This window comes from Myotis daubentonii, chromosome 2 (genome assembly GCF_963259705.1).
Source record: "Myotis daubentonii chromosome 2, mMyoDau2.1, whole genome shotgun sequence".
In the NCBI taxonomy this organism is placed as follows: domain Eukaryota; kingdom Metazoa; phylum Chordata; class Mammalia; order Chiroptera; family Vespertilionidae; genus Myotis; species Myotis daubentonii.
This window is the reverse complement of record NC_081841.1, coordinates 39,797,275-39,811,848: the sequence shown is the minus strand read 5'-3', so window position 1 is coordinate 39,811,848 and position 14,574 is coordinate 39,797,275. Positions and strand designations below refer to the sequence as shown.

At 42.5% G+C, this 14,574-nt stretch overlaps 1 protein-coding gene, 1 non-coding gene and 1 pseudogene across 14 annotated transcripts in view; 2 read left to right on the top strand and 1 right to left on the bottom strand.

Annotated features, from left to right (window-relative positions):
• RESF1 (retroelement silencing factor 1) overlaps positions 1-13,979 on the bottom strand; it is a 30,336-nt gene extending 16,357 nt beyond the window's left edge. For 6 of the 13 annotated variants that reach the window (XM_059682499.1, XM_059682507.1, XM_059682509.1 and 3 more), the window contains exons 1-3: positions 13,802-13,957; positions 11,061-11,145; positions 8,294-8,353 (exon numbers count right to left, since the gene is read on the bottom strand). Coding sequence is in view for 1 of the 13 variants with exons in the window: in XM_059682512.1 (XP_059538495.1) it covers positions 8,294-8,351 (58 nt within the window). In the remaining 12 variants the exon portion in view is untranslated. The other 7 variants (XM_059682511.1, XM_059682505.1, XM_059682512.1 and 4 more) reach the window with 6 other exon arrangements.
• Positions 100-233, top strand: LOC132229033 (U11 spliceosomal RNA). The gene has a single exon (XR_009451609.1). It is a non-coding gene; the product is annotated as a U11 spliceosomal RNA (small nuclear RNA).
• LOC132227430 (protein chibby homolog 1-like) lies at positions 5,382-5,727 on the top strand (annotated as a pseudogene).
• Positions 13,980-14,574: the final 595 nt, after the last annotated feature.

Sequence of the window (14,574 nt, the reverse complement as noted above, 5' to 3'; positions counted from 1 at the left end):
TCCCAGTATCAACTGTTTCGACTACATTGGTTCATTCACACATGTAAGTGTGTGGGTATACACAGACTCTAGGGTTCCCAGTATTCTAAAAAGCACAACAAAAAGGTCTTCTGTCGTGAGTGACACACATAGAGCAGCCTAATTACTCTATGTGTGGAATCAACATCAAGAGATTTCAGAAGCATAATTTTTTGGTACGTGGGCAGCTGGTGATGGTTGGTCCTGGTACCCAAAGGGGGGGGGGGGGGCAAATAGCCTCACTGAGCCCCACATTCCTCACCTCTCCATCCCACACCAGTGACAGTCTTTTCACTTTGTTAAAAACCACAAATATAACAAATCAAGTTTTAAATGCTTAACATCTTTAAAGGCATAAATAAAAACAACTTTTAAAGTAATCTGCACTTTCATCAAATGATTTTAAAAATCATTAAATAAATTTAAGCGGAAACCGGTTTGGCTCAGTGGATAGTGCGTCGGCCTGCGGACTGAAGGGTCCCAGGTTCGATTCCGGTCAAGGGCATGTACCTGGGTTGCGGGCACATCCCCAATGGGAGATGTGCAGGAGGCAGCTGATCGATGCTTCTCTCTCATCGATGTTTCTAGCTCTCTAGCTCTCTCCCTTCCTCTCTGTGAAAAATCAATAAAATATATTTAAAATAAAAAAAAAACCTCTATTAAAAACAATTCACTAACACCAACATTCTAAGTGTAAGAGCCACTTTTCAGGAATTCCAAAAGTATTATGATTTATTGAACCTGTTGTAGCTCTGAGTTTCTGTATCCTCAATCATCAGAGAAGTTAGGTTACCAGTCCTTGAAATAGGCTTTGAAGACTAGAGTATTCTAAATTTTACAATATGTATAATACAACACTATTATTTATAAAACAACTTCATTAATACTAATAGCTAACATTTGAGAACTTACTTTATGCCAAGAACTTTCCTGAATGCTCTAAATACATTATCACATTTAATTGTCACAACAAATGAAGTTAAGCAGTCTTCCCTAAGCAGTAGCACCATGCTCAGCAGGGCTAGAAGTCCTACTATCACAGCTGTAAAGCTGGTGATTCTCCATATTGCCACATAGAAAGGAGAAAGACCAAAGGGATTCACATGCAATTTCTTACTTACTGAAACAACAAAACCAGTAGTGGTGTTCCCAGTCCTAGAAGGTCATACTGAGGTCCATGAGAACACAGGCTTTGGAGGAGCCACCTGTAGTCATTGTATAGCCTTGCAGCTACACCCCCCAGGGCAAGGGTGGTAAAATCCTGTGCTCAACTGAAAGTAGGCAGGCACACAAGAAACAACACTGTGGCTATTTCTCCTCATAAGGCTGCGTATCAACATTTGTTCTGGGAGGACTTGCAGGGTGCCCTGCCAAAGTGTGGGTCAGACTGAGATGAACTGTGTGGCACATGGGAAGGCCAAAGTCATCAGAGCACCGTGGTGAAGCGGTTCGCCTACACCTCTATTCTCCAATCTTTCATCTATCCAGCTAAATGCTCTCTTCAGAATCTCAGGCCACTCAATCAAATACTCTAATTTCGTATTTTCTCTTAGGCAACACCAGGCTGAGTGACTAGACTGCGACTCTGAGCAGGAAGACCAGGCCTTTTTTGGAGGTCAGCCCACAACCAGACTCCCTGCTACCTAAGTATGTCCCAGATACCATGCTGGTTCACCAGTGAGAGCCACATAAAAAACAGGAGTGGGAAGTAAATTGCTCTCTTTTTCCTGATTATACCTATAATCCAGGTATAGCATGGGATATTCGAAATTACTATATCCCATCATCACTGGCTAGCAAAGCAATTCAACTACCATTCTGTACCAAAGTTTTCACTTTAGATAACCCTTGAACAACACAGGGGTTAGAGGCACTGACTCCCTCCTGCCCCATCCCACCTCCACCCCCTAAAACTGAAAATCCAAGTATAACTTTTGACTCCAAAACCTTAACTAGTGTACTGTTGACTGAAAGCCTTAATAATAACATACTTTGTATGTCATATGTATGATATACTGTATTCTTACAACAAAGTTATACTACTTTATTTGTTGAAAAGTAAATCCATGTATAAATGGATCTTCAGTTTAAACCCATGTTGTTCAAGGGTCAATTGTAAGTTTCCCACCTTTTCTAGATGTGTTATTTCCTGAAGTGGGAATTAAAGATAAGAGAGTACACGTGAAGGAGTCAGTTAACCTTCCTTGGAGTTCTGCCTAATAACTCACTTTAGGTACCCAACTCAAAAAACTCGATCCATTAGAGCAGCGGTTCTCAACCTTTCTAATGCCTCAACCCTTTAATACAGTTCCTCATGTTGTGGTGACCCCCAACCATAAAATTATTTTCGTTGCTACTTCATAACTGTAATTTTGCTGCTGTTATGAGTCGTAATATAAATATCTGATATGCAGAATGTATTTTCATTGTTACAAATTGAACATAATTAAAGTATAGTGATTAATCACAAAAACAATATGTAATTATATGTGTTTTCCCGATGGTCTTAAGTGACCCCTGTGAAGGGGTCGTTCAACCCCAAAGGGGTCGCAACCCACAGGTTGAGAACCGCTGCATTAGAGGATTGGTGGTCTCAAACCTCTAAAAATCTGACAACTCCAAGTAACAGATTTGTGTTTAGCAGCCAAGTATAAGCTATATAAGATGCAGTACTCTGTTAGGATACAAACTGTATTAGGAATGTTAAGTATCACCTATTAAAATGAGTGAGCTAATTTTGTGCCTCCTGACATAGAAAAATTCTTTCCATAAAAGTGATCAATTCCCATAAAACAGGCTGAAATGCCACTGAAGAGAAACCTGTTACTCCCTGTTAGTTACCCCGTCACATTCTAGTTGTCCAGGTTCTGTTGAGGGGGTAGCAAGAACCACAATACAGGCATTTTATTGGGATGGGTTAATATTCAGACTTCATAAAACTGAACGTTGAGATTAATGATGCAAGGGGACCTCAAGTACCAGAAGAGACCTGTAGGACAGAATATACTTTCTTGTCAGCAGGATCAATTAAGGGATGACAGATCCAGCAATCAGTTAAATGCAGAGCCATAATTATCGCCTAGTTAATACATACAAGAGTGTTCTGCTTTCCCTTAATCAGGAACCACAGGAAATCCATGACTAATAGGATGAGGTATTCAGGGCTTTGCCCAAGGACACAACTCCCAAGGACATTCACTCCCAAAGTCAGCCTCTGCTGAAAGTTTGTAAGTGTCCTTGGGTTAAGATCTCCCATTGGCCAGCAGTTATGTTGAGGATGGTGACAACCTTGGGGAAATTAGATTAATGGTTGAGCCTCTCACCCTCCCCTCTCCCGGATCTATTGTCTTCCTTCCCTAGCAAACTTGGGAGCTATGCAAGATTTGCTGGGTGAGAAAGGATGGCAATCACTCAATTGTGAAACTAACTGATCCCATGCTCTAAGTCACCCTAGCCACAACACACTTTGTCCAATTACATGGTCATGTAGAAAAAAAAAAAAGGTGAATGCTGATAAGATAGCATGACAGTGAATCTTTAGGACCATAATGTAACAATCACCTACCTGAGAGGATTTTCTATCACTCAATAAACACCTTTCAACTATTTTAACCAAAATTACATGTGGCATTAAAGAGATTTGCAAAAATGCAAGACAGTGCTACTCTTTTCACTATTAGTTTTGGAAAAGATTTATATAAACATGTAAGGTTTTATTGTACTTTAAAATTTCCTCAGTTTCGTTTCTAATGTAGTAACTATTGTTGTAACCTACATAAACGAATGTTTTTTAGGATCCTGAAGAGTTTTCTTCTTGAGTCCATGTGCCCCTGCAGTTTACAGCTGCAGAAAGAGTATGCCCATGTAATTCTTATGCAGGAAGAAGCCAGAAGCAGACACCTGATCTCTGGAATTTGCCTGTGCATATTTTTTTCCTATTGGGTCTATATTATGTCATAAAGTTTCACCAAAATAACACAAAAATAGCGAAAAGGTTCAAAACCACAAGTTAGGTCTTTGAAAAAAATCAATTAAATTGGTAAACCTTTTTTTGCTACACTAACCAAGGAAAACACACACACATGATCAGTACAGCAAGTGAAGTCAACATCTAATGTGAGTGACATTTAATGCATCTTAAAATCCAACACCTTTGATGATAAAAACACAGAAAGTAGACATAGAAGGAAATCTAGGGACAGCAACATGGTAGGAGACACCTCAACTTGATGAGTTATCTACAAAATCACAGCTTTCATAATTGATGATGAAAGACTGAATGCTTTCCCTATAAGAAAGGAACAAGACAATGATGTCTGCTCTTGCCACTTCTATTCATAGAGGAGTTTGAAACAGGATTAGGCAAGAAAGAATTAGGGGTGGAAAGAGGAGGCATGGACGTGACAGCTGGAGCTGAAACCACAAAACGTTTTCCAGAAAAACATCAGGAAAACTGAATGTTTTGTGACAAGGATTTTTTTCTTGCAAGTGCAAAATGAAATGTTGCAAAAAGGCCAGAAACCAATCAGAGAGCCACACAAAGGGCCTTTATCAGATACTAGAGGCCCAACGCACAAAGATTCATGCAAGAATAGGCCTTCCTTCCCCGGGCTGCCGGCACCACCTTCACTTGGGCCTGGAGGCGCCTTTCTGCCATGGCTCAAGCCAGAGCCGCCTTCCGCCTCATCACGTCAATTTGCATATTACCTCCTTATTGGTTGTGGGCACCACCATCTTTATCGCAAAGACAATTTGCATATTACTTTTATTAGGTAGGATAAGTGGAAAGTGCAGAATGCTTTAATGGCAATCCATCTGGGTCCTCTTCCCAAGTGGCGAGCTTGTGTTTGCCTGCAATAAACTCCTGCCTAGCCTGAACTCCTCTAGTCCTTGCTTCATTCTTCAATTCCTTGAGAGAAGACCAGGAAAGTATTCCCACTCACCGGTTCTAGTATCAATACTGTACCAGGGCAGTTAGATGGAAAAGGAAAAGCAAAAGACATCCAGACAAGAAACAAAAAAGGAAAACTATCTCTCCTTGTAGAAGACATCTTGCATTTTAAGAAAACTGTTTAGGAATCCAATAAAAAAAACTAATAAAACTAATAAAATTAGCTTGTCCAGGTTGTCTAATACAAGCTCAATATACAAAAGCCAAATGTATCTAGAAAACATTCCATTTACGGTAACATTAATTTTTAAAAAACCTGAAACACGGCTCCTGCGACGGGTCAGCAGAAACAATGCCAGGGCACCTTCCACTGTGTCTTGGATGGCATGACAGCAAAGCTTAAAACGTCCTCAACATCTTGGTCCCCACTACTGTCCCATCCACCACCAAGCTGTAAGCATTCTGGCCAAAGATGCCTCTCTTTTGGAATACGTCCAGTCCAAAGAAGACTCCCCCTCGGAAATCTGCCTCTCTCCCCAACCTGCATAGACAAACAAGTGAGGTGGAGATGGGCCTCGACTATGGAAGCCCCACTATGAACCTGACGGGAGAAAGCCTGAAGTGTGGAAATGGCCACTGGGTAGCAAAGACTGGGATTAGTGGAAGTGTGGACCAGAGGGAGATTCAACGCCTCCAGAAGAGGAACAATCTCTTGCAGGTGGACGTAGGTGTCCTGCTTGACAAGTTCTGAGACAACTGCCAAATCCCAAATGAAGGAACTGGATGAACTGAAGAGTATCAATCAGAAAAGGAAATGAAGAGCTCTGAGATATTCATTTAGGAAAACAGGGAGAACTCGACTGATCAGGAGTCGAACAGAGCTGAGGGGTTTCGTTTTGTTTTTTCAGCCAAACTAGAGTGGGTCCTGAGAGAGAGTACCACAAATGGGGCCAAAAGGCACTGGCATCCTTGAGTTGGCAATAGAATGGTGACAACATAATGGAGGAAATCAGGATTCCAGGCCAGGGCAATTAAGCAGCAATAACTGCACAGTGAAGGGAGGCCAGGCTGTGAGTGAACTAGGCCTCAGAGAGGTCTGGAGAGATGCGAAGACTTTGGGTGCTCTCCAGTCACTTATCGTATTAATGCACTTATTCCAGGCTCACTCTCATTGGACAGACTCTCTTGGGAGAAGCAGCTGGAGTTCATCATAGCTTCCCCTCACATTGGTGTTTGGGGTGTAGCCCCAGTTCTAAAGAGCCCGGTCCTTTGCCCTTCAGGCCACTCTCTTTGTGAATGAGTGTGTGTTCCCCAAATCCACATCCTCTGGCTTTAGTTTCTCAGCAGCAATCACCAGTCTTTTATGCACCTCTGTATTTTTGTGCTACTTTCTTGTTTATACTACTTTTTTCTTTTCTTTAAAGATTTAAATTAAAAAATAAAAAACTTTTCCCCTGACTGGTATGGCTCCATGGTTGGAGCTTCAGACTGTGGACCCAAGGGTCTAGGGTTCAATTCCCAGTCAAGGGCACATACCTCAGGTGCAGGTTCCCCAGGCTAGATCCTCGCCCGACCTGTCATATGTGGGAGACAACAAATCTGTATCTTTCTTACAATGTCTGTCTCTCGTCTCTTCCCTCTCCCTCCTCTTCTACTCTCTCTAGAAATCAATGGGGGGCAAAAAATATCCTCAGGGGAGAATTTAAAAATAAAAACTTTCAAACAAACTTAAAGTAAAAACTTTATACTCTGAATATTATAAAACTTTACTAAAAGAAATCAAAGAGCTAATAACTGGAGAGAAAAATCCACATTCATAGATTGGAGGATTTAATACTCTTAAGGTAGCAGTACTCTCTAAATTATGCAATCCTTACCCAAATCCCAGATTTCTTTGAAGAAATTAAAAACCTGATCCTAACATTCAATTTGAAAAATAAAATTGGAGGACTCATACTTCAACTTAAAAACTGATTAGTATTGTCAAAAAGAATCAAAAGGCTAATGTTAAGCCACTTGCCCCCAAGACAGCAAATCAAGTCCTCATTGCAGTTTCAGCCTCTGGGGGAAATAATTACAAATTAGTGAGATAATCTGTCTGAAAATACCCAAGTCAGGTAGGTGACCTTGTCTGAAACAATCCTTCCTTCTTTTGTTAATAATTTCATGCCCCAAGATGAAGGCCTGATTGGGGGGGGCGGGGGGGAGAGCCTAGAGGGGTAAGTGGGAAAAAGAGGGGGACTTATGTATTACTGTCAATAAAGATTTTTTTCAAAAAAATTTTTCTTGCCCCAACCAGTTTCCTATAAAATCCTTCCATTTCCACCTATTTTTATTTAATTTATCAATTATGTTGACATGTAATACTATATTAAATTTCTACTACTTCTGCAGTACCTCTGTATTTACTAGATGGGATCGTTCAACAAAGGCAATCAGATCTTCAAATTTATTTGGCTTAATTTTAATAATACAAAACTACAGTAAATAAGACCATGTGGTACTGACATAGAAGAGACATTAATCAATGAAATAGAAACCAAACAAAAACTTCACATTTATGGTCACCAGTAAGAAACTAGAATTCAGAATATACAAATTCTTGCCCTAACCGGTTTGGCTCAGTGGATAGAGTGTCGGCCTGCGGACTGAAAGGTCCCAGGTTCGATTCCGGTCAAGGGCATGTACCTGGGTTGCGGGCACATCCCCAGTAGGAGATGTGCAGGAGGCAGCTGATAGATGTTTCTCTCTCATCGATGTTTCTAACTATCTCTCTCCCTTCCTCTCTGTAAAAAATCAATAAAACATATTAAAAAAAAAAAAAGATAAATTTAAAAAATAAAATAAAAAATTTCTAACTGGGCAGGCCATGGTGGGTAGTTACCCCAGGCCTAAGACTTCCTCAGTAAAAGATGTATCTTCCCCTTAAGCAAGCACTGTCCACTGTTCTTGTGCACCTAGGGCAAAACACCTTTGAAATGCCAGAGTAATTTTGCCAGTCCCCTACCAGGGGAACTAACCTGGAGGGAGCACAAGATCTCATCACCTATATATCATCCCTATTTATTGTAAAATGTTAACATCCTGTACCCAGCAATGTATGTATCTCTCCATTTTATTTTTAATCCAGTGATCCCCTCCTTGCTTTCTCCAGCCTCTCTAATGGACAGCCAATTAATTTCATGTAATCCTTTTTTCTTACAAATGCATAAAAACAACTGCATAATTAACATTCTCCACAGCATTTTCTTAGTCTGTTGAGGTCTTGCTTCCATGCATGTCCTTAGTTAGCCTCAAATAAACTTATAAAATTTTTCTGTTTGGACACTCATTGACAGATAAATGCCTAGAGATACTGGGGCCACACATTGAAGGGAACTGTACCTGAGAACAAAGTCAATGCTGAAGCCAAGCTCAATTCAGAGATGCAGGATGAGGCCATACCTGAAGGTCAAGTTACATATCTTTAAATTATGTGATCCAATACATTTCTTTGGGGGCTTAAAAAAAAATCCAGTAATCTATTTATGATTTCTCTCTTAAAATTTAACAGTACCATCATTCCTTATAACAGTTTGCAACTTTAATCACAAGTTAAAAACTTTATTTACAAATAAAGTCTTGTAATTTAAGAACCATAGTAACTCTCATTAAATCTGCAATCAATATTAACTATTAACAAATGTCTCACTTGCTTTTCAATTTACAAGGACACTTAGGATATTAAGAATAAACAGCTACATAGCTGCCTCACAACAAAGCATTTAGAAATCTTCAAGGTCCACATGATTTCGTCTTTCTTTACAAGGCTTATTACAAAGTAAATGTTTTAAAACTTTTGTAATGTGTTTTTTATTGATTTCTGAGAGAGGAAGAAAGAGGGAGAGGATAGAAACATCAATGAGAATTCTTGATAGGGTGCCTCCTGCACATCCCACTGTGGATCAAGCCAACAACCTGGACATGTGCCCTGACCGGAAACCAAACGCATGACTCAACCACTGAGCCACACAGGCCAAGCATAAAGTAAATTTTAACTTGCATTTCTATAAACAAGGTTGGTAAATTATTGTCTCTATCTCATATTGAATGTTTTCTATGTCTCTTTCACACAGTATGCCTCCAGTGGGGGATGAGGGACGTGGCAAAAAAAACCTAGGTAGACAAGTCTTCAAATTCACGTTTATAAAAGCCTTTTAAAACAGGCAAGATCAATTCTCTAGATATTTATGTTACTACTGTGTCCAAAACCGTAATATAAAGGATATGGGAGCTTCCAGCACTTCAGGGAAGCAATATAGAAAATATAGAAAAGTACAGTTTTGGAGCAAATTAGCCCTGGGTGGAGAATTTAATGGAGGCATTAATGATTTCAAAAAGGCCTGCAGGTAAAAACTAGGGTTGTGTCTGGTACTTCCTTATAAAAACAGAACCTACAATAGCATCGATAGTGAAAACTTCATACAGAGCCGGGTAAGTTCATGTAGAGCTTAAATTAACAAACTGAATTTTGTATAGTATCTAGTATATTGTCTTAGGCCATAAAATGTTATTTCCTCTAACATGGCAACAGCTAAAATTTATTAAGCAATTACCATGTCAGGAGCTGTTCCAAGTGCGTGTGTATTATGACAACAATCCAAGAGGTAGTTACTACTGTTATCCTCATTTTACAGATCAGATAACTGAGACAAAGAAGTTAAATATCTTCCCAAGGTTACTTTTACTGAGAGTAAAAGTAATAGAGCCAAGATCTGAAGCTCAGCAGTGTAATTGCAAACACAGTGGTCTTAATCACTTTTATATATATATATATATATATATATATATATATATATATATATATATATATGTATGTATATATATATATATATATTATTGATTTTTTACAGAGAGGGAGAGAGATAGTTAGAAACATCGATGAGAGAGAAGCATCAATCAGCTGCCTCCTGCACACCTCCTACTAGGGATGTGCCCTTGACCGGAATCGAACCAGGGACCCTTGAGTCCGCAGGCCAATGCTCTATCCACTGAGCCAAACCGGTCAGGGCTTAATCATCACTCTTGAATTATTTAAGATGAAAGCCCAGGAGATGATCACTTTGGCTTTATTGGTTGGTATCTCACGGAATGGCTCACCCAAAGCTGTGAGGTCTTCAACACCATGTGCCAGAAATAATAAATAAAAGCAACCAAATAAGAAACAGAGCAGCACATCAAAATTAAAATGCCAAAGGTTTAATACAAAGAAGGAATCTTAAAAAAACAGCAAGGGAGACCTGGCAGGATTGGATCAATGGATAGAGCACCGGCCTTTGGATTTCAAGGGTCACAGGTTCAATTCTGGTCAAGGGCACATACCTGGGTTGCAGGCTCAATTCCCAAGAGGGGGCATGCAGGAGGCAGTCGATCAATGATTCTCTCATCATCATTGATGTGCTATCTCTCTCCCGCTCCATTCCTCTTTGAAATAAAAAAATATGTATTTAAAAAAAAAAAAAAAACAGCAAGGGAGCTTAGTTACCTACTAGGGAATTAGTTATGTACAATTGACTGTCAGCTGATTTCTCAACAAAAACTTTCAGGTCAGGCGGGAGTGGCAAGAACTATTCAGTGATGAATAGCAAGGATCTAGAATCAAGATTACTATACCCAGGAAAGCTATCACTTAGAATTTCATGTCAGATAAGGAGCTTCACAATCAAGAAAAAGCTAAAGTAGTTTATCACCACCAAGCAGTATTACATGAAATGTTGGTCATCTTGAAGATGAATAAGAAGAGATAAAAATTTGAAGAGGCTGGGCATGGACCTATGAACCAGGAGGTCAAGTCACATGCCTGGGTTGCAGGCTGGATCCCCAATAGGGGGTGTGGAGGAGGCAGGCTTATCATTGATGTTTCTATCTATCTCCCTTCTCCCTCTCCCTTCCTCTCTGAAATCAATAGAAGTATATTGGGAAAAAGAAAGAATCTCTTCCATATCTTGCAAAGATGAATAACTCACTCCATACTAAGCTAACCACATTATTTCTAAGTTTTGTCATCAAATCCATTGTGTACTAGTTAAATTTTTAGCCAATGCAGATTCATTTAATTAATAATTGTGTTCCACAGCAGATATATTAGGCTACTTAGAAGTAAAATACTTACCTTTCAATGTTACTCTTTCATTGTATATGTTCCCATTTCTCTCCAAACATGTCAGTGTCCCTCCACAATGTTTACTTTTTTGATCCTGGGACAGCAAGAAACTACTATGTAATTACTCAATATAAAATTTATATATCACCTTTATTTATATTAAATTTACAATAAAAATACATGCCCATCTGCTCCCTTGATGACACTGCTGTGCAAAGCTGTTACTTAAAGTTGCACGAAAAGCATACTAATTTTCTTGAATTTTTAAGTGTGCAAAGAAACAAATACTAGGTTAGGCCCCACAGGTGTGGCTCAGTGGTTCAGCATAGACCCATGAACCAGGATCAGTACAACCAATCACTGATTCTCACCACTGGTGTTTTTGAATCTCTCTCCCTCTCCCTCTCCCTCCCTCTGAAAAATCAATAAAAATGCATGTTTTATTTTTTTTTCTTCTCCCATATGTGCCCCAACCAGGGATCAAACCCAAAACCTTGTGTATGGGATGATACTCCAACAAACTGAGCCACCTGGCCAGGGCTAAAAATGCATTTTTTAAACACACACACACACACACACACACACAACAAACACCTAGGTCTGGCCTAAATTGCCGCTCACTTTTCAAGTTAGAATTCATGTACCCTTCTTCCAGATCTACTACTGTCCTTTCATTCCCAAGCAAAAGTACTTTGGCCGAGTGGCTCAGTTAGTTGGTGTGTACCTCATTACACCAAAGGCTCGGGGTTCATTCCTGGTCAAGGCACAGACAGAGGTGACGGGTTCCATTCCCGGTTGGGGTATGCGAGGCAACCAAAGGATGTTACATACACATCGATGTCTCACTCTCTCCAAAATCAATAAAAACATATCCTCAGAGTGAAACTTAAAAAAAAAGTTCTTTACCTTAACCATTTTCTCTAATTAGATTAATAAAAGAATCCAACAGTACAAGGGGGAAAAAATACATACGTAACTGAAACCTAAACACTCGTGCATGTTAATACTGAATAAAATTAAAATTTACAGCACACATTAAGGTCTGCAACCCGACCGATTAAAATGCACTCTAGCCCTAACCGGTTTGGCTCAGTGGCTAGAGCGTCGGCCTGTGGGCTGAAGGGTCCCAGGTTCGATTCAGGTCAAGGGCACGTACCTTGGTTTAGGGCACATCCCCGGTAGAGAGTGTGCAGGAGGCAGCTGATCCATGTTTCTCTCTCATCGATGTTTCTAACACTCGGGATCCCTCTCCCTTCCTCTCTGTAAAAAAATCAATGAAGTATATTTAAAAATGCGCTCTAAGCTCCTGCAGCATCCCCTGTTCTCTTTACAGTGCAGGCAGGCGCTGCAAGTATTACAAATAAATGCTCACTGGAGCGACTCCCCGAAAGCTGGCTGCGGAGCTCGGGACCCTCCGGGCCGGTGCCGAGGGACCCCGCGTCCCTCCACACCCCCCGAGCGAGCTCAGTGTGCATTTGTGCACTTGGAAGCGCCTCCAGGAGCCAACGACTGCGAGGAGCGAAAACATCCCGGGCATCGGGGCGTCCGCGGGCCACTACGTGTTCCAGTGGGTCGTTTGTTTCGAGAGGAACCGCTTAATAATGGGGGCGGGGCGGGAGGGAACGGTCCAGAGATACGAAGCGCAAAACAAAGATTTTTTTTTTCACCCCAGCCGACAGGAAATAATTAAAAACAGAAGCTGCTCTAACACCTCCCCACCTAGGCAACCTCCCTGCAGTTGAACCAAACGCGTCTTCGCGGGCGCTCCCGGCGGCCTCCAACGGCGAGGCGGCGCCCTCGGGCTCCCGCGAGGCGGGCCTGGCCCCAGCCGCGCGGGCACCGCGAGCAGGTCAGCGGGCGGGCGGGCGGCCGGGCCCGGGCGGCGGGAACCTCCCAACCGGGAGCCGCCCCAGCAGCACCCTCAGCCCGCGCGGCTCCGTCACGGCCTCGGAACAAAAGCGCTCGGCGGACGCGCGCGCGCCCCGCTCCTGCCCGCGGTCACCTGAGCTCCCGGGGCCCACTGCCCGGCCGGCGACCCGGGAAGGTGAGCGAGGGACAGCGAGCGACGCGGTCCCACACTTACCGACCAGCACGACGCCCAGCCAGGCTAAGAGGAGAGGCGAGCCGGCCTCCCGGGTGCCGGAGTTTTTAAGTCAACTCGGCCCGCCTCCAGGGGCGGGTCCAGCACGGCCCGGGGCTCCCGGAACAGCTGGGCTCCGCCCCGAAGGGGAACCAAGGCCGCTGCGAGGCCGGCGCCTCCGCGGTCCTAGTGCCGCCCGGCTACGCCGCCGCCGCCGCCGCCAGCCCGGCCCGCCAGTGGATCACGCGGAAGTTTGCAAAGCGTAGCCGCGCTTCCAGTGGTGTAAACGTCTCCAGCCAGGGTTCGCTCCTTTTAATGTGAATCAGAATCGTCCGTGGCGGCTTGTTGGTTAAAAGGGGATCAAAGAGCACCACCTGGGGAATCACCAACTCATAAGGTCTGTTGCTGCTGCTCTCAGGACCAGTGAGTCCGTTATGAGGTCGGCAAACTTTCTATCAAGCATGGGAAAGAAAGTGCACCAAGTAAAGCCTAAGTACCCCAAATAGCTTCAGGTGCTGCTCCTAGTGGGACATGCACAGGGGGTCTGGACCATCCGCTCGAGGCTTGTGCCAATACTTTCTGGTCAGACACTTTCACCGATCTGAGCCGAGCCGGAGAAATTACCCACAGACAAACAGGTTAGATGCAACCACACGGGGGGTTTATTTACCAGTTCCTGATGGGTCTCAGACACTGGGAAGGACCCACCCGGCGATGCTCGCTGGCTGATACATACAAAGGGGTAGACGGCCCGTTGGCTGCTGGCTCTTTCGGTGATGAACAGTTAATTGGGCAGAGTCTCCTGTTGGGAACCGAGCTGTGAGCACACACAGGTCCCCACGCTCTGTCGACAGGAGAGCTGTGCGCTGCTGGGTCGATCAGACTGTCTGGTTATATACCCCTCTGTAGCCGTGGTCTTCGTTGGTGTGTGTGTTATCAGCGGCTGCCACGTGTGGATCCCCCGGGGTCTGTTAATCTATGGGTGTGTACAGGCTTTGGGCGTTCCCATCAGATAGATGGTTTACAAGTACTACTTGGGTTACAAGGGTGCATTCTTGGGTCTCACACAGTATTCCTATATCTAACATTAGATACTATAATAATTACTATAACAGTCCCCACAGGGTTACATGCTTTAAGTCTTACATTCTAAGGTCCTAACATTAAGTACCATAATGATTACTATAACAAGCACCACCTGTGGAATCACCAATTCATTAAATCTACTGTTGCTGCTGGTCTCAGGACCAGTGAGTCAGTTATGAGGTCGGCAAACTTTCTATCAAGCATGTGAAAGAAAGTGCACCAAGTGAAGCCTAAGGGTTTGTGTTGTTTGTTTGTTTGTTTTTAGCCTATTGCAGTAGGGAGAACGTCCAGAATGAGAACGTCTCAAAAAAAAAAAAGGGAAATAGATCTTTATTTTTATTTTCCTCTTTTCTTAAG